Source organism: Rutilus rutilus, assembly GCF_951802725.1.
Source record: "Rutilus rutilus genome assembly, chromosome: 12".
NCBI classification, from domain to species: domain Eukaryota; kingdom Metazoa; phylum Chordata; class Actinopteri; order Cypriniformes; family Leuciscidae; genus Rutilus; species Rutilus rutilus.
Window position 1 is genome coordinate 36,309,229 of NC_140217.1, and position 27,092 is coordinate 36,336,320.

The following is a 27,092-nucleotide window of genomic DNA, read 5'->3' on the forward strand; positions in this document are numbered from 1 at the left end:
GAGGCACCTGTGGCTCAACCTCAGCGACATTAAAGACAAAGAGAAGAATGTTCTTTTAGATTCTCCGGTTTCTACGCATGGTCTCTTTGGCAACGCTGTTACTGCTGCTGTGGATAAGCTTCAGGAAGCATCTAAGCAGGCAGCTGCTTTGCAAAAACTTCTCCCCCGCCGATCTTTTCATGAGGCTGCTGAGCGGGAGCAGCCTCACTCATCAAAAAAGAGCACTGAATATCGTGCGACTCAAAAACAGAGCGTGTCCTCCCGTGCTCCCCCACGTAAATCTCGGGGACACGGAGGGCACGCTCAAACCCAGCAGCCTTCGAGGGGTAGGACGGATCTGCGGACCGTGATTACCGCCAAGAAGGCTGCTGGGAAAAAGTCCTGACGTCCGAGGGCTCAGGACATATGAGGGTAGTCCCCCCCGAAGTGCAGCGGTCAACACCTCTTTTTACGGTGCCCGTCTCCCTTCGGTACCCTCAGGGGACCGTTCTGCCAACCCTGCCACCTCTGGTGTTTCAGGGCGCAGCGGTCTCCGGCGAGCACATATCTCAAGGACCACCCGGAAACGTAGTGGCCTCGGGATGCCCGCCCCCTCCGAGGAGGGTGTTAGAGCAGTCCGTTCAGTCGTTCCCTGCCGGTGCGCCGTTACAGGGCGACGAACCGACTACTCAACAACAACAGAACCCAGAAGTCAGTCTCGAGAGACTGGTACCTCTAGTAGAATCTTTGACAGCGTGGAAGCTACTGTCAAATGTTTCTCGTTGGGTCCTGCAGACCGTGGAAAAAGGGTATCAGATACAATTCAAGAAACGCCCACCTCGGTTTATGGGGGTCCTGCCCACAGTGGTGGGCCCCGAGCAGGTTCTGGTTATGGAACAGGAAGTAAACACTCTGTTAGAGAAAGGGGCCATAAAGTATGTACCTCCCTCCAACAGGGAAACCGGGTTTTACAGCCGGTACTTCATAGTTCCAAAAAAGGACGGGGGATTGCGTCCCATTTTAGATCTTCGAGTTCTGAACGAGTCAGTCATGCAGCTCAAGTTCAAAATGTTAACATTGAGACAAATCGTGCCACAGATCAGGTCCGAGGACTGGTTTGTCACGATAGACCTCAAGGACGCATATTTCCATATTTCCATCCGTCCGTGTCATTGGAAGTTCCTGAGGTTTGCTTTCGGGGGCAAAGCATACCAATATCGAGTTCTTCCATTCGGCCTGGCTTTATCACCCCGCACTTTCACCAAATGCGTGGATGCAGCTCTGGCGCCACTGCGCCTCCAGGGTATTCGCATCATGAACTACATCGACGATTGGTTGATTTTAGCTCAGTCGCATCAGGTAGCGGTTCAACATCGAGATGTTGTTCTCGCCCATATGAGAGAGTTGGGGTTACGGCTGAACGCCAAGAAGAGTGTGCTCACTCCTCTCCAGAGGACCACTTTTCTAGGCGTGGTATGGGATTCAGTGCTGATGCAGGCGCGCCTGTCACCTCCACGCATAGAGTCCATCCTTGCAGCTGTGAAATATGTAAAGCTAGGCCAGCTACTCACTGTCAAACAGTTCCAGAGACTGTTGGGTCTCATGGCAGCAGCTTCCAACGTGATACCTTTTGGACTGCTACACATGAGGCCCCTGCAGTGGTGGCTCAGGACCAGGGGGTTTTCCCCGAGGGGCAACCCATTTCGCACAATCAAGGTCACGCGGCGATGCCTACGTGCCTTGGTTATGTGGAAGAAACCTTGGTTCCTGTCCCAGGGCCCAGTGCTGGGAGCTCCTTGTCGTCGCAAACTGCTAACGACGGATGCTTCCCTCACGGGCTGGGGAGCGATCCTGGAGGGTCGCTCGTCTCAAGGTCTGTGGGAAGACCATCATCGTTCCTGGCATATCAATCGCCTAGAGATGTTAGCTGTCTTCCGGGCTCTGAGGAGCTTCATCACAGATCTCAGGGGACACCATGTGTTAGTGCATACGGACAACACGTCGGTAGTCGCCTATATCAACCACCAAGGGGGTTTGCGCTCGCGCCCATTATCCAATCTGGCACGCCATATCCTCTTGTGGTCCCAGGGGAAGTTGCTGTCTCTCAGGGCAGCTTACATCCCCGGGGTCCAGAATATAGGAGCAGACACTCTGTCGAGACAGGGGCTGAGGCCCGGGGAATGGAGGCTCCACACCGAGGTGGTGGAGCTGATATGGAGGGAGTTTGGCCAAGCTCAAGTGGATCTGTTTGCGTCTCGAGAGACGTCTCACTGTCCACTTTGGTTCTCCCTCACGCATCCAGCTCCTCTGGGACTGGATGCTATGGTGCAGACGTGGCCGAGGCTACGTCTGTACGCTTTTCCCCCAGTTGCTCTGCTCCCGGGAGTTCTGGAGAGAGTTCGCAGGGACCGGGTTTGCCTGCTTCTTGTAGCCCCGCGCTGGCCGGGCAGAGTATGGTTTCCCGATCTTGTGTCGCTCCTCGACGGGCCTCCTCTGGAGCTACCCGTCAGGAGGGACCTTCTGTCCCAGGCAGAGGGCTCGATATTTCACCCTCGGCCAGAACTGTGGAACCTGTGGGCTTGGCCTCTGAGGGGGCCCAGCTCATAGAGTCAGGTCTCTCAACTGAGGTTGTTGAGACCATTCTACAGTCCAGAGCTCCCTCCACGAGGAAACTTTATGCCCTGAAGTGGAGAGTCTTCACTTCTTGGTGTAGTGACCGTCGGTTGGACCCAGTTAACTGCCCAATTGGTACAGTGCTGGAGTTCCTGCAGGACCGGTTCACTGCAGGTCTGACCCCGTCCACTCTAAAGGTCTATGTGGCGGCCATAGGTGCTTACCACATTCCTTTGGGTGGAATGTCTGTGGGGAAAGACCCTTTGGTATCTCGTTTCCTTCGTGGCACTTGGAGGCTGAGGCCTGCAGTTCGCTCTAGGGTGCCACCATGGGATCTGTCCATTGCTCTGCAAGGCCTTTCCCTGGCTCCCTTTGAGCCCATTGAGGAGGTTCCTGAGAAATTTCTAACTCTGAAAGCTCTTTTCCTTCTTGCTATTTCTTCTCTTAAGAGGATAGGGGATCTCCAAGCACTGTCGGTTGCCCCGTCATGCTTGGAGTTTGCTCCAGGCATGGTGAAAGCTTTTCTTCATCCTAGGCCGGGCTATATCCCCAAGGTCCCCACTAATGTGGCCAGACCTGTTATTCTGCAGGCCTTCTGTCCTCCTCCCTTTATGAATGCGGACCAGGAGACTAATAATTTGCTTTGCCCAGTCCGGGCATTAGATGCTTATGTCCACAGAGCTGCCCTGTGGCGTAAAAGTGATCAATTATTTGTGTGCTTTGGGTCCCCTAACAAGGGATCTCCAGTGTCTAAGCAAAGGATGAGCAAGTGGGTGGTTGAGGCTATTTCGCTTGCTTATGAAGCGGCCGGGCAGCCTTCTCCTATGGCTGTCCGGTCACACTCTACTAGGAGTATGGCGGCCTCCAAGGCCCTTATTTCAGGAGTTTCTCTCCAGGACGTGTGTGATGCGGCAGGCTGGTCCTCACCGCACACCTTTGTCAGGTTTTACTCCTTGGACCTGGACTCTACACCAGGGTCTCAGGTCCTGTCATCCTAGTGCTGCTCTACATGATTTCACACAGGACAGACACTTGTAGCTATGGGGGCGTTGGTATAGACGTTCCCATAGCGTCAAACTCGACGCAACGCGAGTTCCCTTGAAAGGGAACGCCTCGGTTACGACTGTAACCTCGGTTCCCTGAAGAGGGAACGAGCGTTGCGTCACCTTGCCATATCTCCTTCATGCCTGTCAGCTGCTACTTCAGACTTTACGAAGCTGCCGCTCTCTGTTTTCTTGCAGGCTTTATAGTTTCCTGGTACGTGACGTCACCCGCATCTGACGTTCCGCCACGCCATTGGACTGATTTTACATGTGCTTCAAGACATCATCACGCAAAGCGTTCCCATAGCGTCAAACTCGACGCAACGCTCGTTCCCTCTTCAGGGAACCGAGGTTACAGTCGTAACCGAGGCGTTTTTAAGATTTCCACTCTGGAGGGTGGTTTCACTTTTTTGCGTTTTTAAGCCCCAAAAACTTAAAAACGAAAAGGCACATCTGATAAAATATTTTTACGGTTTCACCCGCGAGCGTTCTTGTGTAAACAGGGCCTAAATCTCAATATCAGAAAATTGACCCATGTGACTGGTTTTGTGGTTCAGGGTCACATTATAAACACAGGCAGAGGCATTTGTTGGGACGGTTTCTGGGTTCTGGGGATACAGTGAAAAGCCTGAATTAAAAACTTGATGGCCTTGTAGCTTAATGCTCCAGAGTAACGAGTATGTTTAAAGGAATAGTTCAGCAAAAGATTTGTCAGCATTTACTCACCTTCATTTCATTCCACACTTTGTATGAACAGAAAAGTTGAATCTTTTAAGCTGCTCTTTTGCATATAATGAAAGTGAATATGTCTGCCTTTTATCATTTTCATTTTTATACAACTATCAATTAATTTTAATTATTATATATATATATATATATATATATTTTAAAAAAAAAGTCCTCAGGTCAGCAAATAGAACTGATTGAAGACTGCAGCTGGCATATCTTTGTGTATCTTTTCTTGACCATAAAAAAGATCTATGAGATGTTTGATAATCCTGATGCTGCACATGGTTTTAATAAATCTCATTTCTCTACTGCTGCATTAATTAACATTATCCACAACACTCACACTTACATTTATCCATACAAATTAGTGCTGCACGATTAATCATATCGCAATCGCGATGTCAAGCCTATGCGATTTTCTGTCAGCAGCGGCTGGTTTTAAAGGGACAGCAGCCAATAAAGCTTTCTGTCAGTAAAGGTAAAGTTAATGAAAGAACAAAGGGAACAGAGAAAACTCTCACTGCTCTTGTCTAAAGAACTTTTGTAGCATTATTACGGATTAGTCTATATTTAATTTATAATAATTTATGCTGTGCCGACTGTTTGATAACTTTATTCAATTTCTATATACACTACCATTCAAAAGTTTGGGGTCAGTAAGATTATTTATGTTTTTAAAAGATGTATCTTCTGCTCACCAAGGCTGCATTTATTTGATTAAAAATACAAACAAAAACAGTAATATTGTGAAATATTATTCCAATTTAAAACAGCTGTTTTCTATGTGAATATACAGTAAAGTGTAATTTATTCCAGTGATGTCAAAGCTGAATTTTCAGCATCATTACTCCAGTCTTCAGTCTATATGTTATATATAATAGAAATTATAATTTATTTCCTCTTGTCTAGTCGAGTCCTCTTTGTCTGAGTGTGTCACCTGTTCCTCATGTTCTCTGCTCCCTTGTTGAGTCCTCATTTGCCTGAGTGTGCTCACCTGTTCCTCTTGTTCTCAGCTCCCTTTACATGTGTTCTCTTGCCCTCATGTTTTGCCAGTTTGTTATATACTTTCTATGTGCCATAAACTTTGTGTGCTACTATAGTTTCTAGTCAGAGCTTACTTTAGTCTCACCTTGTCTAGTCTCGTCGTGTCTTGTGCTTGCTGTGTCTTTTGTCTTCCCTAGTTTGTCCTCCAAGCTGAGCATCCCTGGCCGCTTACACCATCAGCCAAGCAGCAAGACCGGTGCAATAATTGTTCGTGCCCTGAGAGTCGATCCCCTTGTACTGTGTGATCCTGCCTGGCACTCACTGTTCTCCTCCAGTCTCTTGCTGCCATTCAGTGTCTACCCTCCCTCCTACTGTCACCCTGGGTTGGATTCAGCGGTAGATCTCCCAGTCTTTGTGCCTCATCCCTGCCTACTGTTTGGACTGTTCACCTCCTCTCCCTCACAATATCCTGTCTTGTCTGCTGTCTTTCAAATAAACCCCTGATCAGTGATCACTCATTTCTGCATTTGAGTCCTACTTCATAGATCTATAACAGATACTGACCTTCATTCATAAAAAGATGCCAATAAACGAGTATTTAAAATATACTGTAAAATATACAACTTTATGTTGTCTACATTAATTTGAAGATTAGCTGTGAAATTACATTATAAAATAATAAAACTAACAAAATATCATGATAATAATTTTCATGAGCGGACAAATGTTCTATTTATTTTATACTATTGAGACAATAACAAGTTTGCAGTAATGCAAATATGTCATTATTTAATTTTGCGAAAAAATATTATTTTAATTTGAAAACACTGTGCATTTAGGCTAGTTGTCGCTAGTTTGAGTTGAGAAATACACATTTCAGCATTATCGCTAATCTGTGTCTGCATTTTCCTTGAGAACCAAGGAAGTTGACTCATGAAACCATTTGTATAATATATCGCAATCGCAATATGACATTTTCCCCAAATCGCGCAGCCCTAATACAAATTACATAACACTTATTACTTAGCAATGCTAAAGCTGATGTATTCTAGACATCGCTCAAGAGTGCTGTACTCCATCTATCATTCATGTTCTAACTGTATTGACTGCTGAGGGCTCAGTGGCTGGACCTGGACAACTGCCTGTGCACACTTGTTGCACGCTGCCATCTACAGGAATTAACGCGCAATTACAACAGTTAAAAAAAAAAAAAAACAACTTGGGTAATATTATTTCAGTACTAATGACTGCAGCAAGTAAACAAACAAATACCTCAAAAAAAGTAGCACGGTAATACTGTGTTTGTACCATGGTATAATATTATGGTATTCTTTACATATAAACAGATACCATGCACTTCACTAATAAAAAGTATCATGATACCACCACGTTTTTGGACGTTTACAATGGAACTACCATGTCTGGACATGTACCATCTTACCATATGTCAAAAAAAAAAAAATCTCATTTGTGTGTCTTCATATATTTGCAAAGGAATTTAAGGAGAAACAACTGAGCTACCCACCACAGTGACTGGGCATAGCCTTAAAAAAAATTATATATATTTTTTACTTTGCTAGAAAATAATTATAAACGCAAGATACAACAAATAATCAAGAAAATTATAATAAAGGCATGATAATTGCAGCTTTGCCAACGAGTGACAAAGGCTTCAAGTTCAAATCCAAGCCAAACCAGGAGCAAACGTATGTCAGAGGATGTATTTTTGGAGAAGGTACATTTATGTTGTGATTTGATTACCTTGACCAGCTATGTGCAGTACCTTTATCATCCATCCCACATTTTTCGGCGTATGGCAGGTGTAGGACCATGTGTAGGACTCGACTTTCGAAACACTGTCTGCATCATCATGAAGTTTGCTGTTTCGTTTCGAATCTGTGTGGTTCGGAGCTTGAATGGAACTTGCCAAAGTCACGTGATTTCAGCAAACGAGGACAAAAAGGGTTTTCAGCAAAGTTTTGATTGTTGATAATTTCAAAGCCTTAGAAATCCATGTATCAAATATGATACAGTAGACCTTATAGGGTTAATACAGAAAAGGACAATAATATTTAATTGCTCCTAATTTGTCTAGTTTGTAAACCCCTGCCTAATAACATACAAACCAAGAATATACATCAATAAAATAACACAAGTGGTTTTTCTGATTCAGAGTTGCGAAAAGCGAGGAGTACTTGACTACTTTTGACACCGCCAATGAACTTGTGGTATGCCGCTCTGTGCTCAGTACACCTCCAACCTATAGCTGGCGCTATAACAAACAAAAAAACAGTCTCGGGTCATTGTAGCTCGGTTTAATAAATAACTAAAAATAAGATAACGCTACGTTTTGCGTCCAGTAAAACCTAAATTACATAAATTCTCCATAATTTGAAAAAATTGCCGTTTATTAGCATCTGAAATAATACGTTTCGTAAGATCTTGTGTAATTTTCAGGGAAAGGAGGGGCCAGTATCGCTCTCATCCGGTGGAAGAGTCTTTTATCAGCAGAGCAGAGTCAAGAACATGGCGGCGCTCCGTGTGGTCGTGTTCTCCGGCACCGGGAGAACCCTCCTCAACACATCAAAATCTCTACATGCTCCACGGGTAATGGACGCATCTAGTATTTTATTGTTTAATTTGCTCTTTTCTCGCATTCTGGTGTCGGAAGGATGTATATATACGCCTTTATTCGTTGGCATGTCCCGGCGTCTCTTGCAGTGTATTACCTAAAGCAAGGTCACAGCATATGTGGCTCTTCTTACATTCGTATTATGACATTCCTGCTTTTATGTTAGCGTCGTGACACATTTGGCCTATCTAATAAGAAGTATTATTTGTTAGAAATCATGTATAGTTTGATATAAAAAGCACTTTGAAGTCTAATAACTGATGCGAGCTGCCGTTCCTTGAGTTTATCCTTGGTGACATCATTGGTCTTTGACAGTCAAAGCTTATAATACATTAGAAATCCTTCTAATTTTTACAGGACATGACAACTGTTTCTGTTTGTTTTGCAATATGCTAACAATTTATGTTGATCTGAAAATTTAATATCAATTTCACAATGTCTTAGTAGCCGATTTGTTTTATTGACAGCAGAATTTGAGCTGGCATAAGCTCCAAATTTGTGTAAGACCAGATGATCCTTGAAATCTAGCATGATTTGACAATGTTACTGCTTTGATGGTCTGTATTTTGCACAAAGGATTTAACATGGTAAAGTGACAACTTTTGTGACCTTAGATATCATGCATATTTCCTAATCATTTTACAGTTCTTTATTTAATTTTTTCAAAATCCTAAACCCTCAAAAATCCTTTTAAAAATCCTCAATTACATGTTTAGGTGGTCCCAGATTTTTGGGCTCCACCATATTTGTTATGACTCACCATATTGTTATGCTATATTTATTAGTACATCTTTTTAATAGAAGCCAATGCATTGTAACAATGTAAGGAGTTTTTGGCATTGGTTAGTTTGAATGGGCATTTAAAGTTATTGGTGCAGATTTTGTCATTATTTTAAAAAATTGTTTTCATGTTTTTTTGGACATGAATTCTTGAAGTACCTTGGAGTGCTATATAAATACCATGGTAGATGAATGTGAAGACCGTAGCGTTGTTCATCTTATTAGTAACAATTTGGAATAACTTCTTGCATCTGTGTGAATGTTGGGATGACACTAATCGAGTTGCATTTCTGCAGAGTTATCCATCAAATTACTAACTGAAAACTAATCCTTGGCAATGTTTTTGTCTTTTTTAGGCCAACATGTCATTCGCTAGCCTGCCGAAGGGGAAGAAGATAGCCCTGACCACGATTGGAGTGCTGACGACAGGAGGAGCAGGTCTGGCTCTAATGCTGCAGCAGTCAGTCAAGGCCTCTGATTTGGAGTTGCACCCACCATCATACCCCTGGAGCCACAACGGCATGCTGTCCTCCCTCGACCATGCCAGGTACCGCAGCCCACATCTTGTGCACTTACCAGAGTGCACAAAATTATGTTGTCTACTGATGTTATAGCAACAGTAGTACGTTAAAGGTTATGTGTGCAATTTCTGCATGATGACTAGCGGCTTTTTTTTTAACCAGTTACAATACTTGACCCATCTACCATTTTTCAGCCAAGCAGGAAAGCCCACCTCAAACTCGCACCATTGGATACAGAAGTTCTGCTTGAAGGGTTAGTTTACCCAAAAAAGAAAATTGTCATCATATACTCATGTTGTTCCAAACCTGTATGAGTTTCTTTCTCCTGTTGAACACAAAAGAAGATATTTTGAAGAATGTTAGTAACAAGACGGTTGACGATAGCATTGACCATTGTATTTTATGTTTTATTTTTCTTACTATGGAAGTCAATTACCAACATTCTTTAAAATATCTTCCTTTGTGTTCAACAGAAGAAAGAAACTCATACAGGTTTAGAACAACTTGAGGGTAAATGATGACAATTTAAAACATTTTTGGGTGAATTATCCCTTTAAAGAATCAGCAAAGTTTTAAAATCATCAAAGATTTTACATTCTTTATACTCTTAACAAGGAACGTTTATTTGTATCTCTCAATCATCGTTGTATTGTGTTATGTTTTGCCCCCTCACACTAAAAAGATACAGAGCTTTGATCATAAAGCGAAGCATTTAATCTTAATAAGACTTATTATTATTATTATTATTATTATTATTATTATTATTATTGGGATATGCAGTGTGACATTTTAAGTAGTCTGTTATAATTTTTATAAATATCTCATTGATTTACATTACAAGTTATCAATTTAATCTTTTTGGCCATTTAAATATCAGCAACTGCTCCAACTTGCATATTTTTGCTTAGTTTGTGCCTCCTTAAAGGGATAGTTCACTTTGAAATTAATTTTTGAAATGTTTTAGCTTACCTCAAGGGCATCCAAGATGTAGGTGTCTTTGTTTCCGCAGTAGTTTCAATTGATATTTTTAGGTCAAACCGTTCTTGTCTGTCAGTCATATAATGCAGGTCTATGGTCACTGGCTCAAAACACAAGCACAGAGTCCAAATTAAAACAATTCCCCATCGTCCAAATGAAACAATTCCCCATCATAAGTACACATTGATGGCCTAAGACACGAAACGAGCGGTTTGTGTGAGAAAACGAACAGTATTTATATCGTTGTTATCTCTTGAACACAGCACACGTCCAAATGATATGAGGGCGCGGGCGGGTATAGATATATACATAGATGTCGCCTTGGCTACGGTTTCGTTCCAATGAACTGCAGTAGCCAAGGCGACATCTATGTATATATCTATACCCGCCCGCGCCGTCAGATCATTTGGACGTGTGCTGTGTTCAAGAGATAACAACGATATAAATACTGTTCGTTTTCTCACACAAACCGCTCGTTTCGTGTCTTAGGCCATCAATGTGTACTTATGATGGGGAATTGTTTCATTTGGACGATGGGGAATTGTTTTAATTTGGACTCTGTGCTTGTGTTTTGAGCCAGTGACCATCGACATGCATTATATGACTGACAGACAAGAACGGTTTGACCTAAAAATATCAAAATTGAAACTACTGCGGAAACAAAGACACCTACATCTTGGATGCCCTTGAGGTAAGCTAAAACATATCAAAAATTAATTTCAAAGTGAACTATCCCTTTAAGTGTGAGCTCCATATTTTTCTAGTCCGATGTCACACTCTATGAGCCATAAAGTCACAAAACTTCACACAAAAAAAAACACGTATGCATTTTTTTTTTTTTTTTTTTTTTTAGTTTGTATAAAGCTTCAATAAACTCTTCCATCTAAAAAAAAATAAAAAAAAATGTAAATGTAATTAGGGATATTGGTTTTATATAACTTCTCCCTGTCTAGTGGAGTTCATGTGGCATAGCTTCCCCTGCTCTGTTATACAGTTATTAAATATTTGCAACGGAATATCTATTTTCAATATATTCCTTGGCTTGAGGTATGATAAATATTTAGTCTCATTAGCCACCTATAGGAGGAAGTGTACATATCAATGGACAATATATTAAATTACAGAGAAATTACAATGCTCTGAGTTAACGATTCTTTCTATGGCTTTGTTTTTCAGTATTCGTCGTGGGTATCAGGTGTATAAGCAGGTGTGCTCGGCCTGTCATAGTATGGAGTATTTGGCCTTCCGTAACTTGGTAGGAGTGTCACACACAGAGGCAGAGGTCAAGACCCTGGCTGAAGAGGTCAGATTTCTTATGATGTTAACACGTACACAAATCAAGTACTTGAGTACAAGTACAGATACCCTGACAAAATATTACTCCAGTTGAAGTATTCAATATTACTTGAGTAAAAGTACAAAAGCACTTGATTTTTTTTTTTTAATTTACTTAAGTTAAAAGTACTGATTGTTGAATGTTTATTTTAATCTTGTTAAGTTTTTAAATGTACCCTGTTCAGACAGTAATGCAGAAATGTGGACATGTCCAAATTCAAGCGTTTCATACAGTGGGCTTTAAACAGCAGATTTAGTTCGCAAACAACTGACAGTCGTGACCTAAATATGATTTTCATTTGCAACAATAAATCCTAAACTTTGGCAGTAGTAACTTCGTCAGGCTTGTGAATTCAATGACCTGTTAACTGGAGACTCGCTCTGACTGGATCATTTGAATCAGTGAGTTGTTGACTCAAGAACAGATGCAATCAAATTGGTGCTAATAACAAGTCTAATTTTGTTATATATTTATTAACTCCTAATCTAATTGCCCCAAGAGTTTAATGGAATATTTTGTAGTGTTTCAAGGCACAGCAATGCAATACAGATTTTTGCACTGACAAGCAAGCATCACTATCATTTTCTTTTGGAAAAATAAAACAATGTGGAGTCAGTGTCTTGTTAATGCATCTGTCACCTTAAAATCTTTGATGCACATCTGTAATGTGGTTAACATTCTGTTATGTAGATTGAAGTTGTGGATGGTCCCGATGACACGGGAGAGATGTTCACCCGACCTGGAAAACCCTCAGATTACTTCCCCAAACCCTACTCGAACCCTGAGGCTGCCCGTGCTGCAAACAACGGCGCTCTGCCCCCTGACCTCAGCTATATTGTCAGTGCCAGGTAACGAATTACTTTGATCAGGTACAAAAAAGTCTCCATTTTACACTGTAAAAGACATTTCTGCCATCTGAATCCTCATAAAAGCATCACTAAAAGCCCATTTTGTGGTCCTGTTTGCCTTTTTTAACCGAAAAATGTACAATTTTTATATGATTGAGAGAGCAATCATATTGCTGTTTTTCTTTTCCAAACTTGATCTTAATCATTTTATGATTTCTATTTCTCTCTCTCAGGCATGGAGGGGAAGATTACGTGTTCTCTCTCCTGACTGGTTACTGTGAGCCTCCGGCTGGTGTGTCCATGAGGGAGGGGCTTTATTACAACCCTTATTTCCCTGGTCAGGCCATTGGTATGGCACCACCCATCTACAACGAGGTGCTTGAGTTTGATGATGGTGAGTTTTTAGTTTTCTAGTATCATTGCCCCTTTTGAGATGCACTCCAATTCATAATCTAATGTCTGTCATTAATACAACTCATTACTTTTCTTTTTGCCTAAATATAGTGCATTCATTTTGAATTCATAAAATTCCTTTTGAAAGGAGAGAAAGGAGGGAATAAAATAACAAGATTTGTCAGCCCGCTGGTGGCATTCTCATTAACTGTATATTTTACTCATGGGTTATATTTCATACTTGCTGGGCTTTGATTATAATTAAATTCTGCCACACAAAGACTGCAGAGGACTTTTCTGTGTTAAATATCCCTTTTGATTTTGATTTACATATAAATTAGCCATTTAGAAAGTTTTTTTTTTTTTTTTTTTTCATTTACTGATAAGTTAATCCTCTCTACTGGATTGAAGTCGTTATGAGCTAATGCCCATTAGGTAAATAACATATGAAGTATTACATACCGTAGGTCAGAGTTTTTTAATAGCTCACTTTTTCTCCATAGGAACCCCTGCCACCATGAGCCAGGTTGCTAAAGATGTTTGTACTTTCCTGAGGTGGGCTTCCGAGCCAGAACATGACCAACGCAAACGTATGGGATTGAAGGTTTGTGGTTTCCTGATTTCTTCACCACTATTTTATTTCTTCAGGCTCAACTGACATCATTAGATATTGGTAGAGGGTTATATTTATGTAATGCAAAACTACACTGCCCAGACAAAAAAAAAAAAAAGTTTCTGTTTGGATTTAAATAGGCAAAAGAGTCTATGTTTGGATCATTATTGCAGGGATTAAAAAAATTATGCACCTCTTGATGGAAATTTCCATAATTAGGTGCATTTTTTTTTTTTTTTTTTTTTTTGCTCAAGATCTTGTATTGACAATGCCAGAGTTCAGCACTCTGTAAAGTATTCTTCACATCCCAAAGACTTTCACTGAATTTAAGATCTGGACTCAGAGGTGCCAATTCATGTGTGAAAATGATTCTTCATGCTCCCTCCCAACCATTCTTTCACAATTTGCTCCTGATGAATCTTGACATTGTTATTCTGAATTCTGTTATTCTGTTATTAAGAAATGAAAAGCTACACACTCCATCAATTAGGGTTAGAAGAACTGCTGCCGAACATATAACATGCTAGAAATGTAATAATCACTGCAATAATGATCCAATCATAGACTCTTAAGCATTTGCCTATTTAAATCCAAATATGCTTTTTTTTTTTTTGCTGTGCAGTGTCAAAGACCACAGTATAACAGAAAAGCAAAACATGCATGCTAAATATCTGAGAATTCATCCCATTTAAAGCACTACTTCTAAAAAATAGTGCTAATTGTTTTTCTCTCATTCTCTCTGCAGTTGTTGATGGGCGCTTCCATACTTGTTCCCATGGTCTACTACATGAAGAGGCACAGGTGGTCTGTGCTGAAGAGCAGAAAGATTGCCTACAGGCCTCCCAAATAAAGCCAAACTGATGCCTTCACCAGGCCTTGACACAACGTAAAAACCTGATTCACAATTCTCCGATCTTTTTCAGAATGCACAATGCTTCAAGATAAGGTTGCTGTCATCAATAACTGCTGGACATCCTATCAGATAGATGTCTTTGCTCCTAAATGACTTGGGGAGTGGGATCTGAGACAACCTTTGTGATGTTTTACTGTAAAATAAATATTATCTCAACGAATGATTTGTGGTTGTTTGCAAGGCGATGTGTTCAGAGGCAAAAATCTAAAATACATTTTGCAACCTTCTTGTGCTTTGTGAGATCTGTCCTCGCTCTAGGTTCTCTACACTTTGTTGTATAAATATTTAATAAAAGCGGTATACCCTAATGACCTCTTATAACAATTCTGTTTTCTATTTGATTCTGTCTTATTTAGATTCATTCATTTAGCTGGAGGTTTTTTTTTAATCCAAAGCAACCTAAAAATTAGGAAATACTAAAGACGTTTATTGAGAACGACAGTAACAAATTATATGTACTGCGATGTACATAACATCCCAACCTTAGAACTTTATAAGTTCATATAGGAGTAGTTTAGAAGTGTAGAAAATGTTGTGAATTAACTGTTTGTAGACAGTCTGTGTTTTCTGAGATGTCCAGAAGGTTGTGTTAGACTGTAGGCCAGAATACTAATTTTGCTGTTTTTTTAAATTGTTTTTATAAATTTCTCAATTTTTAGATAATCATGCTCAGAGATCTTCATAACTGCAGGTCTAATTTGCTGTCACTAATATGGTTTTATCAAGCAATAGAACGCTGAATACATAAGATATTTTACCAGACCTCTCAAGATAATTGTAAATAATACCTGAAATTCTAAAACAACAGAAGTGTGAACATTTTTTATATGCTTAGATTTGACAACATAAGGCAGAAACAAGATGATTTTGATTTTAATTGGTCCCATTTTAATAGGTCTTGATAGGACTAAATAGGTCTTTAAAGGGACTAAAATGATTTTAATAGGTCCCAAAAAAGTTTTGTACAACTTAATCAATCTTAATATATCCTTGTGTTTTAACTTTAATGACGGAATGAAGAATGCAAAACTCAATCGAATTAATGAAGACAAGCGGTGAAATGTATATTAAAAAATTTTTAACTTACATACACACACACACACCTATATGGTATATGTACATTTATAAAATAAAATATAAAACTAAAGGAAAATAAAGAATTAGGGATTGCTAATAAGTAGATATCAATATAATTTAATTTAAAGTGTCATTTGTTGTGAAATTTAGGTCGAAATAAAGCATACTTTGTGTATAGAGAAAATAAAAGTTTAATATTCCCGTATTCTCGTTAGTATAGATTAATAAAATATCTTCCATAATTGACTTTGATTGGTAACATTGAAACAAAAGTCCAATATCCGATTAAACTTGCAAAATAAATCAAATAAACGCCACAAAATATGCATTTGTTAATATCTGTATATTTAAATAAAGCTGCATTGCATGGTTACATTTTGTAACTTTGATCTTACTAATTTAAAGTATAGTATATTAATGTCGGTCTAAAATACATGTCAGCGTATAAAAACAAATAGTGTAATAATTTTGTTCTTAAATGGTAAGAAATGATTAAATAAAAAAATATATCTTTAATAGTTTTTACGATGCAGATATTTCAGACATCTACCACAAGAGCGTCAACAGAGGAGAGACGCTCCGGCTACGCGGTGGAATCTGATTGGCTGGGAGGATTCCATCACTTCCTCGAAGTACCGGAAATGGGTCACTGGAAATAGAAGTGACGGCTAGCTTTACCGCCGCACGAGAGGGAGAATGGATGCGTTAAATAAACTTAAACAATTTGACGCTTATCCGAAAACTCTAGAGGACTTCAGGATTAAAACATGTGGAGGAGCCACGGGTGAGTGATATAGATCCACCGTTAACTCTAGAGGTGCTGAGCGCCATTCATACACACATGGGGAGAAACAGTACCGAACAGGCTAAATTAACATAACGTCTTAAAATATGTACATCTAATTACATATTTAAATGGGACTACATGAACGTTGCTTGATTGGAAAATGTCTCTGGGGGCTCATAAATCCAAGTCTGTATGAGATAAGAGTCATGCCTCATGTGACTGTGATTTAAATGCCATGTAGATCACACATGTTCTTTGTTCACTTTATAGTGACCATCATCAGTGGACTTATCATGTTGATTCTGTTCTTCTCTGAGCTGCAGTATTATCTAACTAAGGAGGTGGGTGAATGACTTCACATAAACTTGTGCATAATATGTCTGACTCAATCTCATGACATCTGTCAGTCTATATAGTGGCTGTGGATGGAGAGTTTATTTTCTCAATAGTGCACTGTTCATAAAGTTTTGATGAAACATCTTTGGGTTCTGGGTTCTCTTTTAGGTCTATCCTGAACTTTTTGTCGACACTTCCAGAGGAGACAAACTAAGGATCAACATTGATGTTATATTTCCACATATGCCTTGTGCCTGTAAGCAAACATTTTGTTCTGTACTTTATGTTTGGTCAGTCCTGCTGAGTACTTTGTAGATGAAAGTTATGTCCTATTTTCTGTAAAACCATATAAGCGAATAAAATACGTTTCTTGAATCGGGTTAAGAAGTTATACTGTAAGTTATAATGATAGAAGGCCCTATACTGTAAAATGTGTTGAAAGTGTGTGCATAGTACATGTGGATTGCAGCCTGTCAAGAACATGTCCGTGTCATATTTCACCCCAAAGACAGCTAACACTTACCCAATCAATGTTGGTGTCAGATTTACTCCCGCTGTTTTACTTATTATTGTTATTACGTACTATTACTGTTATTACATACTAGTTATTTTCTCTGCGTGCAGGTGTTATTGAGATGTTTGTTATTTTGTTTTCGTAGATCTGAGCATTGATGCCATGGACGTAGCAGGGGAGCAGCAGCTGGACGTGGAGCATAACTTGTTTAAACAGAGACTCGACAAAGATGGCCAGCCAGTCACAAATGAGGCTGAAAAACACGGTCAGCATCATCATATCAAGTGCTTGAACAAACTGATGTTCTTCTATTCTGCTATAGTACAGTGTATCATTCTTGAAAGCTGCTCATAAACTATAATTGCATGAATGCAATTTTCAAGCTAACTTTAACCCCATGTTCACACATACTTCAAATATTTAAATAAAGGATTAGTTCGAGCGCAAGTGAAAGTGGAAAAAAGGGATGAAAACAAGGGATATTGTTGCGGTGCTCGTCTTGTTTTGTGCCATTTGTGAACTTTAAAAGATTTCAAATCTTCGAAAACAAGAATTGTATTAATGCAGTTGTCAATCTAACTTTAATAATCTGTTTAAACAAGTAATTGTTCACCCATAAGTATTGAGAAAAAGGAGAAATGTTATTATACTTTTATGGTGCGTTTGTGCACTACAAAAAATGGTGTTATAAATGCAAATTCTAAATAATAAAAGCTATAAAAGAGGGACATTTTATTACAAACATGGTTTTACAATAAAGATCACAGATTGGAGAATAAATGCCTTGATTTGACTTCCATTCTGTGGTTTTCTGTGCAGATTTAGGCAAAGTGGAGGAAGGGGTGTTTGACCCCAGTACGCTGGATCCTGAGCGCTGTGAGAGCTGTTACGGAGCTGAGACTGAAGATTTAAAGTGAGTTTCACCACCGCAAACTGAGCAGCTGTGGTTTTATGACAAATTAGATATTTGCTTAAAGAACAGGTCTTTCTACTGGTGTGAAACCGGTTCTGAAAACTTAAGTTATGATACTTGTAGTTGACCGACACTTCAGGATATTCAAGATAGTCAAGATAGCAGCTCAAGTTCATAATCACCTGGCTGAATGAGGAAGAGATGGATGATACATTTGATCTGTCTTCACACTTGAGCTGATTTAGCATTTGCAAATCACATTTACAAATAACATTTGTAGTGTTAACTCTAATGTTTCCTGCAAAAGACTTTCACAGGAAATGCATTTGAGACATGTTAATATAATGGCAATCTGTGATATTGTAGTATTAATTATCGATGATAATAGAATTTAATATTTGAAAAAGTTTTTTTTTTATATTTCAGTTTTTGTTTCATTTTAGTTTGTTTTTAGTAATATTGTTATTTGCTTTGTTTTGTTTTAGTACTTCAACTTATTTCATTTCAGTTAGTTGCCAAAGCAACATTTGTAATTTTCATCTAAAGGCCCATTCGCACCAAGGACGATAACTGTAATGGTAAAGATATAGTTCTAAATATAAAAGTGTAGTGGAGTCCACACCAAAACTATAGCGATAACAGCACAGAAAAATGGAATCGGAATCACTTTCAGAACGACTTTTTCCAGCTGATGAACGATAAAAACATTGAGAGCCAATCAGAATCCATCCTGAGCTTGATGCATTTAAAGTGGTAGACAACAAAACTGCAGCACACGCTTAGAATAAACAGAATATCATCCGCTGGTGTGGATGCTAATATAGTTATCGTTATTGAATTATGGAAAAACTGTGGATCTGAGACTGATGTTAATACCAGGTGTATACGGCCAAAGTTTGTGATTGTGATTGTGATTGTTCTTCAGGTGTTGCAATACGTGTGATGATGTGCGGGAGGCGTATCGGCGGCGCGGCTGGGCGTTTAAGACCCCTGACACCATTGAGCAGTGTAAGAGAGAGGGCTTCAGCCAGAAGATGCAGGAACAGAAGAATGAGGGATGTCAAGTCTATGGCTTTCTGGAGGTCAATAAGGTAACATGCAGCCCATGATTTGATTTCTGAAAAAAAAATCAAACACTCCCATTATATATAGTATGCGAACAGAGTAGTATGTCCAAATCTATAGTAGGCGAAAAGTACCTGGATGACCTACTACTTCCGCCGAGATTCTGAAGTGAGCATTCGATGTACGCTTTACCTATCGCATGAGGCCAGAGGATTTGTGAATGGTGGTGGAACAACGCAACTGACGGCGTAGGTCACACGACAGTGACAACATGGCGGATGTAGACGTCCAAATTTCATTCATAGTACAACGTACTTTTTTTAACGGTCACAAAGTACGTTTCAAAACAAATGTAGTACAGTATGGGATTTTGGACGCAGTGAATGTTTTAGGTTAAACTACAAGCTTATATATATTTTTTTAAATCACAACATTTCCTTTATATTTCTCCAGGTGGCAGGAAATTTCCATTTTGCCCCTGGAAAGAGCTTCCAGCAGTCACATGTACATGGTAAAGACTCATGTTTAGTTATCAAGTATGAATCAAACACAAGTCAAAGCTTTTAGGTCTGATGCAGAGGCATGTTTAGTGGTTTTAGCCTATTAACCTGTTTAAAGTCTGGATGCCCAAACCTTTAATGTTCTGTTAAAGATTTTGATTATTATTTTGATCAAATTGAAACGGATTTTGAATAAAGCCTATGAGCCAGTATGCGTCAGATCTTAAAGTCTTGTCTGCATGTAGCCAGATGCTTCATGTGGCTTCTCATTTCTTACTATGTAAAAAGGAGTGCACGGTGAGCCATTCAGTGCCGCTAATATCCGTCTTTTCATTTGCTTTTTCTGCCTGCTTTCTCAAAACTGTTCATCAGTCTGTCTGTGCACCCGAGTATCTGTAGTTTAAATCACCTCAAAGTCTGTTTTATATTGGCCAGTTGCCAAGTTTCTGGGCTGATGAACAGTTTCTTGTCCCGTCATTGTGTATGCAAGTGTGCCTTTAAGATCATATTAATTCCTCTATGCGTTCATTGCCTTGTGGTGTTGACCATGGATGCTGTAAATCAAAGCGGCTTTATTAATGAAATGATTTTTGGGAAGTCTGGGTTTTTAACTTGGGGACTAAAAGGTTTCTACGCTTTCCCACCAAAGCTCACAATCTTTCTCAGTAACAAGGTACAGAACTAACACCGGCTACGCATGGTCATGCAAAGGCTATTCTTCCAATAGCTTAAGTGCATATCCAATACTTCATTAATAGACCCTGGATTCAAGTCCCAAACATTATTTCAATAGCCCTACTTCAGGAAAAAAAAGAGAAAGAGATAGATGAGTCTCACAATTTGGCCATTGCAATTTCACTCTAGTATTGGAATGAGCTTAAAGGGCCAGTGGTTGTCACAAATTCCTCTTGAAAACTTTGCTTTCCAAAATCGAAGCCATTTAGTGACTATTTTCTTTTCTTTCTGCAGTGCATGCTGTGGAAAGTAAGTTGATCTTTTATATTTTAATGAATCTTTATTCCAAGACAAGTTAGAATTTACCTTGTTACTACATCAGTAACTCTGCTTTTCTCTGCACATTAAGATTTAGTCTGTAACAAATAGTCAGTTTGTGATTTGACAATGCAGGGGCTTCTATGACATCAATTAATTTGTCACGATTCTCATCAGCCAGCGCATCTGTGACCACTTAATGTACTACGCTCTGCCTTCGTTTAAGAAAATTTGCCAATTTCTAGGCTAACCAAGTTTACTCAATTGAGGTGCATTTACAAATTGTGGGTCTTTCGAAACATTTATTCATGTTGTCAATTGATTCCTTTATTTTCAGTTCATGATCTGCAGAGCTTTGGACTAGACAATGTGAGTCGCTTCACTTCTTTTCAATAGGACTGATCTGCCATTTCCCATAATATTAGAACCTAACAGAATTTGTTTGGTATGACCATAGATCAACATGACACATTTCATCAAGCATCTTTCATTCGGCAAGGACTATCCTGGAATTGTCAACCCTTTAGATGAGACTAATGTAGCAGCACCTCAAGGTAAGTGTGTGCCGTTTCTTATTTTCACGTCCTAAACTAAAAATGTGTGTTTCAAAGAAAATAGTGTTGTCCAGGATTAAAGAGCCCTTCATCATCTTTCTCTGTGGTCATTTCATTGTCAGCCCTCCATAAACAGCAGAAAGGTCACTGTTAAAGGTCAATCCCATGTAGCTTATTCTACTGGACACAAATGAAAAGTAGGACTGTCTTCAAAGTGTCAATCTAGATACCATTTACCAACAGTTAAATCTTAGATTGAGCCCAATATTTACAGAAAAATCTGTTTTCTTCAATCAGTCTTTATTGAGACCTGTGTCCTTGAATGTGGGTATGATGACAAATAAATGAATCTACAAAAGTCCTATCAGTTGAGAAGTGGCATTAGTGTGATCTCAGCAGCGGATGCCCATCCCAATCGCCATGAAGGTTCCGAACGTGCCGCCGCTTTGCATCATCGTCTTCCCAACTCCGCCCATCAACTCTCGACCCCTCATGCCGATCCTGAAAAGAACAAAACACTCTATTAAAACAATTTAACAGCTTTTCTGCCAAAATACCAGTTAATGAATTATGTTGTATTATAAATAACCCAAAATATGACAGTCTTCATACCTGAGACAGGAGAAAGTTCCGAACATGGCTCCTGCAGCCATGCCCACGGCAAACCCCATCATGAAGCCCATCTTGACTCTGTCAAAGCAACTGGGCTGCGTCTGTCCATACGGTCCTACTGACACCGGCATCTGGAAGGAGGATGATGCAGACTTTATTTTTTGAGCAAAAAAAATTTGTTTTGTTTTATTTCATATATATAACGTTATATATATAATTTAAAATATTTAATCTTTCATTTTTGTCGCCTTCCGAGTTATTTAACATATAATGACCTCTATAATGCCCTAAAATGCTTCTCGTATTCTAGGTAGTAGCTCACTGTTTTTTACTAATAAACTAGACACCTGCGTTTTATATAAGGAAATTTAAGGAGCAACTGAACTGAAATGATCTTATTTATGAGGTCTAAATGACTTAACATTAAGGTTGAAGTAAAACTACCATCTATAAGAGCTAATTTATTGCACGTGAGTCGTCTATTTCGTTTAATGTCACCAAGGTCTCTAGCCTTGAACAAACTGTTATGTACGTATCGATAAATTATCGGGAAATGTATTTGAAGAAAATCTGCTTACCTTGTTCAAATCGCTATGTGAGTGCCTCTATTAGTTAGTTTTCTGATAGATTTGTTAAGTGTTTGTTATAAGACTGCTTCACACAGACGCCATTACTTGACAGGAAGTGGTTGGGGTTTAAAGTACAAGCGGAGGAGAATGCGAGGCACTGAAGTGCAGCAGCGCCCTCTAGCGGTGTGTTCCGAGCAGGAGAGTCACCCTAACGGTGAAGGATGGAACTGCAGGCTGTTTGTGATAACGTCAAATTAGTTTGTTCTTGTAAATGTGTTAACGTCAAACAATCACGTTTATCCACTTTTTATAATCTCTTATACAAAAGCAATTTTGTTTTAGATTTGTTACTCTTCATAATGAAAAGATTATGTCAAAAATGGTAACACTTGGCATAGACATGTCAAAAAAAAATAGTTGTCAGTGCAAGGAGATTATAAGAGAATAATTTGGAAATAATAGTTCAGCTGACACAAAACGTTGAGATACTGTATTTTATATTGATCTATGCACTCTTTTGCTCTACAGCATCAATGATGTACCAGTATTTTGTGAAAATTGTGCCAACGATATACGTTAAAGGAGATGGAGAGGTAAGGGAGCTGAGCTATTTGGGGAATAAAAAACGTTTAAAAAAAAACTGTGGCTACTTAGTATTAGTACCATTGGCAAAAAAAAAAAAGATTAATTTATTAAGGTTTTACATTACTGGCAATAACTGAGGTAGTAACAATAATATATTGCTGGTTTTCATGGTAATCTTTTATGTTAATAAGGTGTTTTAAAAAACATGTTTTTCCTTTTACTTTAGGTTGTTAAGACAAACCAGTTTTCAGTAACAAGACATGAGAAGGTAGCGAATGGGCTGATTGGAGATCAGGGTTTACCTGGTGTGTTTGTGCTTTATGAGCTGTCTCCAATGATGGTGAAATTCACAGAGAAGCAGAGGTACGTCTCCTGTTCTTGTTGTTCGTTCTCATTTCATTACACTGCACACTATGTTCACTTTGTTAGAAAGCAGTGTGTTGCATGAGGGAATGTAGCGTTTAATATATATATTTGTATGGGCTTTCCTTCGCAGGTCTTTCACCCATTTCCTAACAGGAGTTTGTGCCATCATAGGAGGTGTTTTCACAGGTGAGATTCCAGTTATCACAGACATGCACTATACGGGCAGAATGAAAGAATGCAGACTTCATAAACCTACTTTTACTGCTTGTTTTTACGGTGGCGGTAACAACATTTATATGCTGAGTGCACATCTTTTACATGAGAAGTGTGTAAAATCCAGACAAACCATCTCCAGTTTAAATGCTTGAAGATTAGTTTTTAGCTTTTTAATTGTTCAGTTGGACCATATTACGAAGGAACAATAGTCCAGCATGCATGTAAACACCTTTAAAACTCTTTCCAAAGCATCATGCATCAAATTGTTTGAGAGAAAAAAAATTAAATAAATTGTTAAATATTGTGATTGCGATTTTTAAAATGTATGCTTTTTTATTATTATTATTATTATTAACTAAATAAACAATAAGAAATATTATTATTGTAATATTCCACTGTAAAAAATGTAGTATAAAAAATACAGTACAACTGTAAAATTGTCAAAGTCTAAGATATATAATATATTTATTAGCATTTTTTGTCACTCTAAAACACACATATATATATATTATACTGTGTTTTAGAGTGACAAAAAAGTATACATTATATATTCATTATTATTTTATATATATAATCGAAATGAAACCTAAATCACGATTGAGCTTAGAGCGATTATCAAATTGCAAAAAAAATATACAAAAATAAAATTAATTATTATACATGTATATGCATGTATGTATGTATAGTGTGCATTGTGCAGCCCTTATTTATAATATAATTTATTTGCATTTTTTTAACTAAATAATATTTTTTTATTAGTTTATTCACTTCATTTTTTACAACTTTACTGTGGACTGTTAGTACAGCATGCAGACAGCAGTGTGTCACTCCAGGGATGTAGATGTGCTCTTTATCTCACCTAGTCTGTTCCTCTCCTGTTCCTTCAGTTGCCGGACTCATCGACTCGTTGATATACCACTCAGCAAGAGCCATACAGAAGAAGATCGAGCTGGGTAAAGCGTCCTAGCAGCGCAGGGGAAACCTCAGTTTTGAAGGGAAGACGCCACAATGAAAGCCCACAGACTGTTTGTTGTTGTGGCCACAGAGCAGTATCCATCGACAAACGAGCACAGGAACCGCACAAGGACCTGTGACTGAGACACTGGCCGACTGAATTTCGGAGGATCATATGGACCTCAGCGGTACGTCGATGCATCAGTGGTTTACCTCTGCAAATCAAAGCTTTCTTTTTTGAGATTTTGGCCTTTGAATTATTTGCTCTTTATGAATCGCTCCTTGGTTGATTTAAAAAAAAAAAAAAAATTGTGGTGTTACCTGATCAAGAAACCAGTGTTTTCCTGCCCGTCACACACTGTCAGAGTTCGGCAGACTAAACCAGCAGTTTTAACAGTAGTTTGAATGAGTTTCGGTCCCTACAGAAGAATCAGAAGCGACAGCCTTTTGTAAAGCGATCTCAACAGGAACCCTGTTCTGTCATCAAGCACACTAACTACTTACAGAAACAGAGACTGCAGTCTGTACAGATGTCTGATGTTTCTTTGTTTTTTTGTAATTGCACCTTTAACTCTGAATTCAGGAGCTGGTGTGTGTGTGTGTGTGTGTGTGTGTGTGTGTGTGTGTGTGTGTGTGTGTGTGTGTGTGTGTGTGTGTGTGTGTGTGTGTGTGTGTGTGTGTGTGTGTGTGTGTGTGTGTGTGTGTGTGTGTGTGTGTGTGTGTGTGTGTGTGTGTGTGTGTGTGTGTGTGTGCACAGATGGGTGTTTGGTATGCGAGAGTTTTCGTCATGTGTCGTTGCTGGTTTATTTTTTGTGTGGGGAAAATGTATTTATATTTTGATTGTTCAAAGCGGTTTTTAAAAATGAGAAATAAATGTAACGCTGACCTTCAGTGACTTTTCTCGTGAATGAGCAACCGGTGCAATTGGTTTCCTAAATTCGTCTCACGACACTTTCACTGTCACTAAATTCTCCATCTCGGAGGTAATGCAGCACAACAATGATGTTCTTATTATTTAACCATCTGATTCTGAAGTTTCTGATCATTTTTGCTTAATTGAGTGTTTAGTGTTAATTTAAATTTCCTTTTTAATGAAACCAAGCCTAGATAGTTGGAAATTGTGTACAATTCCTCTTTCTTTTTTTTTTGTTAAACTTTATTTTAAGGTGATGTAGTTACATTGTACTCAAGTACTGAGTAATATTAATTAACTACATGTACTTACCATAGTTATGGTTTGGTTTAGGGTGACTTGTAATTATGCATAATTTACTGTTATTACTATAGTAAGTACATGTAGTAACGTGTAACTACGTCACCTTTAAATAAAGTTAACTTTTGTTTGTACTTTGCAGATGTTCTCGATTCAACTTGTTAGTAGTGTTCCTTTTTGCATCTCTTACTAAACTATTTAATTGTACAGCCAAGAGGTATGACATTTTTACACAAAATTAATGTGAAATAACACTCATTTCAAACATTATCATTATTAGTTGCATCGTCAAAATAAGCAGGTTACTTTTATATTGTTTTTAGTGTCTTAGTTCTAGTATCTCTATCTAAACTGATTATTTAAATGGACAGCAAAGAGTTATGACATTAATACACAAAATAAGATGAAAATGTAAAACAATATATTTCCGAAATGATCATTTTTAGTGTATATCGCCAAATGCAGTACACAACTAGAGTATCCCACAATGCAAAGCTCTGGAATTGATCTTCTATTTCTAACGAACTGCATGGAAACAATATGAACCACAATTTTAATCATCTTTACTCAATCTTAACTGTCAAGACATTTCCCCAAAGTTGGATTTAAATTGCAAAATACCCCTTTATTTTCTAGATACATGATGCAACAAAGTATTTAGGTCGTGTGGCAACATGTAGCGTACTGCTGTTTGAGCGGTTTTTTGTTTGCATAATGTGCTTCAAACTAAATATGCTAAATTTAGTGTGTACAAAGAAAATGTACACTGTAAAAAAATGATATGATCAATAAGTTTGTTTTTCCTTTGCTTTAACTCATCAAACAAGTTAAGCAATTTTCAATTTTTTTAGGTTATACAAGTTTCAGCTAATTGTTAAGTCAGTTTAATGTCATTTAAGTTGAAAGAGCTTAAACATCCAAGTTGATTGCCTGAGTTTTGCAATTTCCTGAGGATGAACTTAGAGGTCATTCTCTGTCTTTTGCTGTGTATTAATTATTTCATGTGACTGATCCGCTGACCTTCTTTTCCTAAATATTCTCCTCAGTCAGACTCAGAACAAAGACCTGTGTGTTCGACACTTTTTTCCTGCGTCTGAGAACAGGTAACGATGGCCACCAGGTGGAGCTCTTGTATTCTTACTGCACACGAAGCTCCGTCTCGATTTTTTTCTCCCACTTTTTATTTTATTTTATTTTTTTATATAAAATGGGGAACACGTTTATAACGAGCTGAACACACTGCCATGAGTAATTTCCGGGAAGTGTGTCACAACTGCCTTTGTGCTGAAACATAGCTAGTCGAGAAACCAATTTTAGCTCATTTAATTGATGTGGTGGTGTAATACGAGACGTCCAGACCAAATCTTTAGAGACTTTTGTCTAATTCATTCCATATGGAAATGTTTCTTGAATCAGTGACTGAACTTTAGTCATACTAGCCTACTACTTACTGCATAGTATTTATTCATAATGGTA

General features: G+C 38.7%; 3 protein-coding genes across 5 annotated transcripts; 2 read left to right on the top strand and 1 right to left on the bottom strand.

Moving 5' to 3' along the window:
* Positions 1–7,818: 7,818 nt before the first annotated feature.
* cyc1 (cytochrome c-1) lies at positions 7,819–14,670 on the top strand. The gene is made up of 7 exons (XM_084426406.1): positions 7,819–7,955; positions 9,117–9,307; positions 11,436–11,562; positions 12,286–12,443; positions 12,677–12,837; positions 13,340–13,440; positions 14,195–14,670. The coding sequence occupies exons 1-7, from the start codon at positions 7,875–7,877 to the stop codon at positions 14,297–14,299; spliced, it is 924 nt and encodes a 307-aa protein (XP_084282532.1). The 5' UTR covers positions 7,819–7,874; the 3' UTR covers positions 14,300–14,670.
* Positions 14,671–16,054: 1,384 nt separating this feature from the next.
* ergic3 (ERGIC and golgi 3) lies at positions 16,055–25,294 on the top strand. 2 transcript variants are annotated; one of them, XM_084426515.1, is made up of 14 exons: positions 16,055–16,223; positions 16,497–16,567; positions 16,731–16,818; positions 17,222–17,341; positions 17,896–17,989; positions 18,915–19,080; positions 19,508–19,565; positions 20,524–20,538; positions 20,885–20,916; positions 21,005–21,101; positions 22,811–22,875; positions 23,094–23,230; positions 23,364–23,419; positions 24,337–25,294. In XM_084426515.1, the coding sequence occupies exons 1-14, from the start codon at positions 16,136–16,138 to the stop codon at positions 24,414–24,416; spliced, it is 1,167 nt and encodes a 388-aa protein (XP_084282641.1). In that variant the 5' UTR covers positions 16,055–16,135; the 3' UTR covers positions 24,417–25,294. The 2 variants fall into 2 exon arrangements, with proteins under 2 accessions (XP_084282641.1, XP_084282642.1); XM_084426516.1 differs by lacking the exon at positions 20,524–20,538.
* romo1 (reactive oxygen species modulator 1) lies at positions 21,381–22,421 on the bottom strand. 2 transcript variants are annotated; one of them, XM_084426517.1, is made up of 3 exons: positions 22,292–22,421; positions 21,714–21,844; positions 21,381–21,602 (listed from the first exon to the last, which is right to left on the bottom strand). In XM_084426517.1, exons 2-3 carry the CDS (start codon positions 21,842–21,844, stop codon positions 21,494–21,496), a joined length of 240 nt encoding a protein of 79 aa, XP_084282643.1. In that variant the 5' UTR covers positions 22,292–22,421; the 3' UTR covers positions 21,381–21,493. The 2 variants fall into 2 exon arrangements, with proteins under 2 accessions (XP_084282643.1, XP_084282644.1); XM_084426518.1 differs by having other exon boundaries at positions 21,714–21,865; positions 22,292–22,415.
* Positions 25,295–27,092: the final 1,798 nt, after the last annotated feature.

Excerpts from the sequence above, each read along its gene's own strand:
- cyc1 (XM_084426406.1), top strand. The coding sequence starts at position 7,875 with ATGGCGGCGCTCCGTGTGGTCGTGTTCTCCGGCACCGGGAGAACCCTC. Across the intron at positions 7,956-9,116 it reads AATCTCTACATGCTCCACGG|GCCAACATGTCATTCGCTAG; the intron begins GTAATGGACGCA and ends TGTCTTTTTTAG. Across the intron at positions 12,838-13,339 it reads GGTGCTTGAGTTTGATGATG|GAACCCCTGCCACCATGAGC; the intron begins GTGAGTTTTTAG and ends TTTTCTCCATAG.
- ergic3 (XM_084426515.1), top strand. The coding sequence starts at position 16,136 with ATGGATGCGTTAAATAAACTTAAACAATTTGACGCTTATCCGAAAACT. Across the intron at positions 16,568-16,730 it reads AGTATTATCTAACTAAGGAG|GTCTATCCTGAACTTTTTGT; the intron begins GTGGGTGAATGA and ends GTTCTCTTTTAG. Across the intron at positions 23,231-23,363 it reads AAATTCACAGAGAAGCAGAG|GTCTTTCACCCATTTCCTAA; the intron begins GTACGTCTCCTG and ends TTTCCTTCGCAG.
- romo1 (XM_084426517.1), bottom strand. The coding sequence starts at position 21,844 with ATGCCGGTGTCAGTAGGACCGTATGGACAGACGCAGCCCAGTTGCTTT. Across the intron at positions 21,603-21,713 it reads GGAACTTTCTCCTGTCTCAG|GATCGGCATGAGGGGTCGAG; the intron begins GTATGAAGACTG and ends TGTTCTTTTCAG.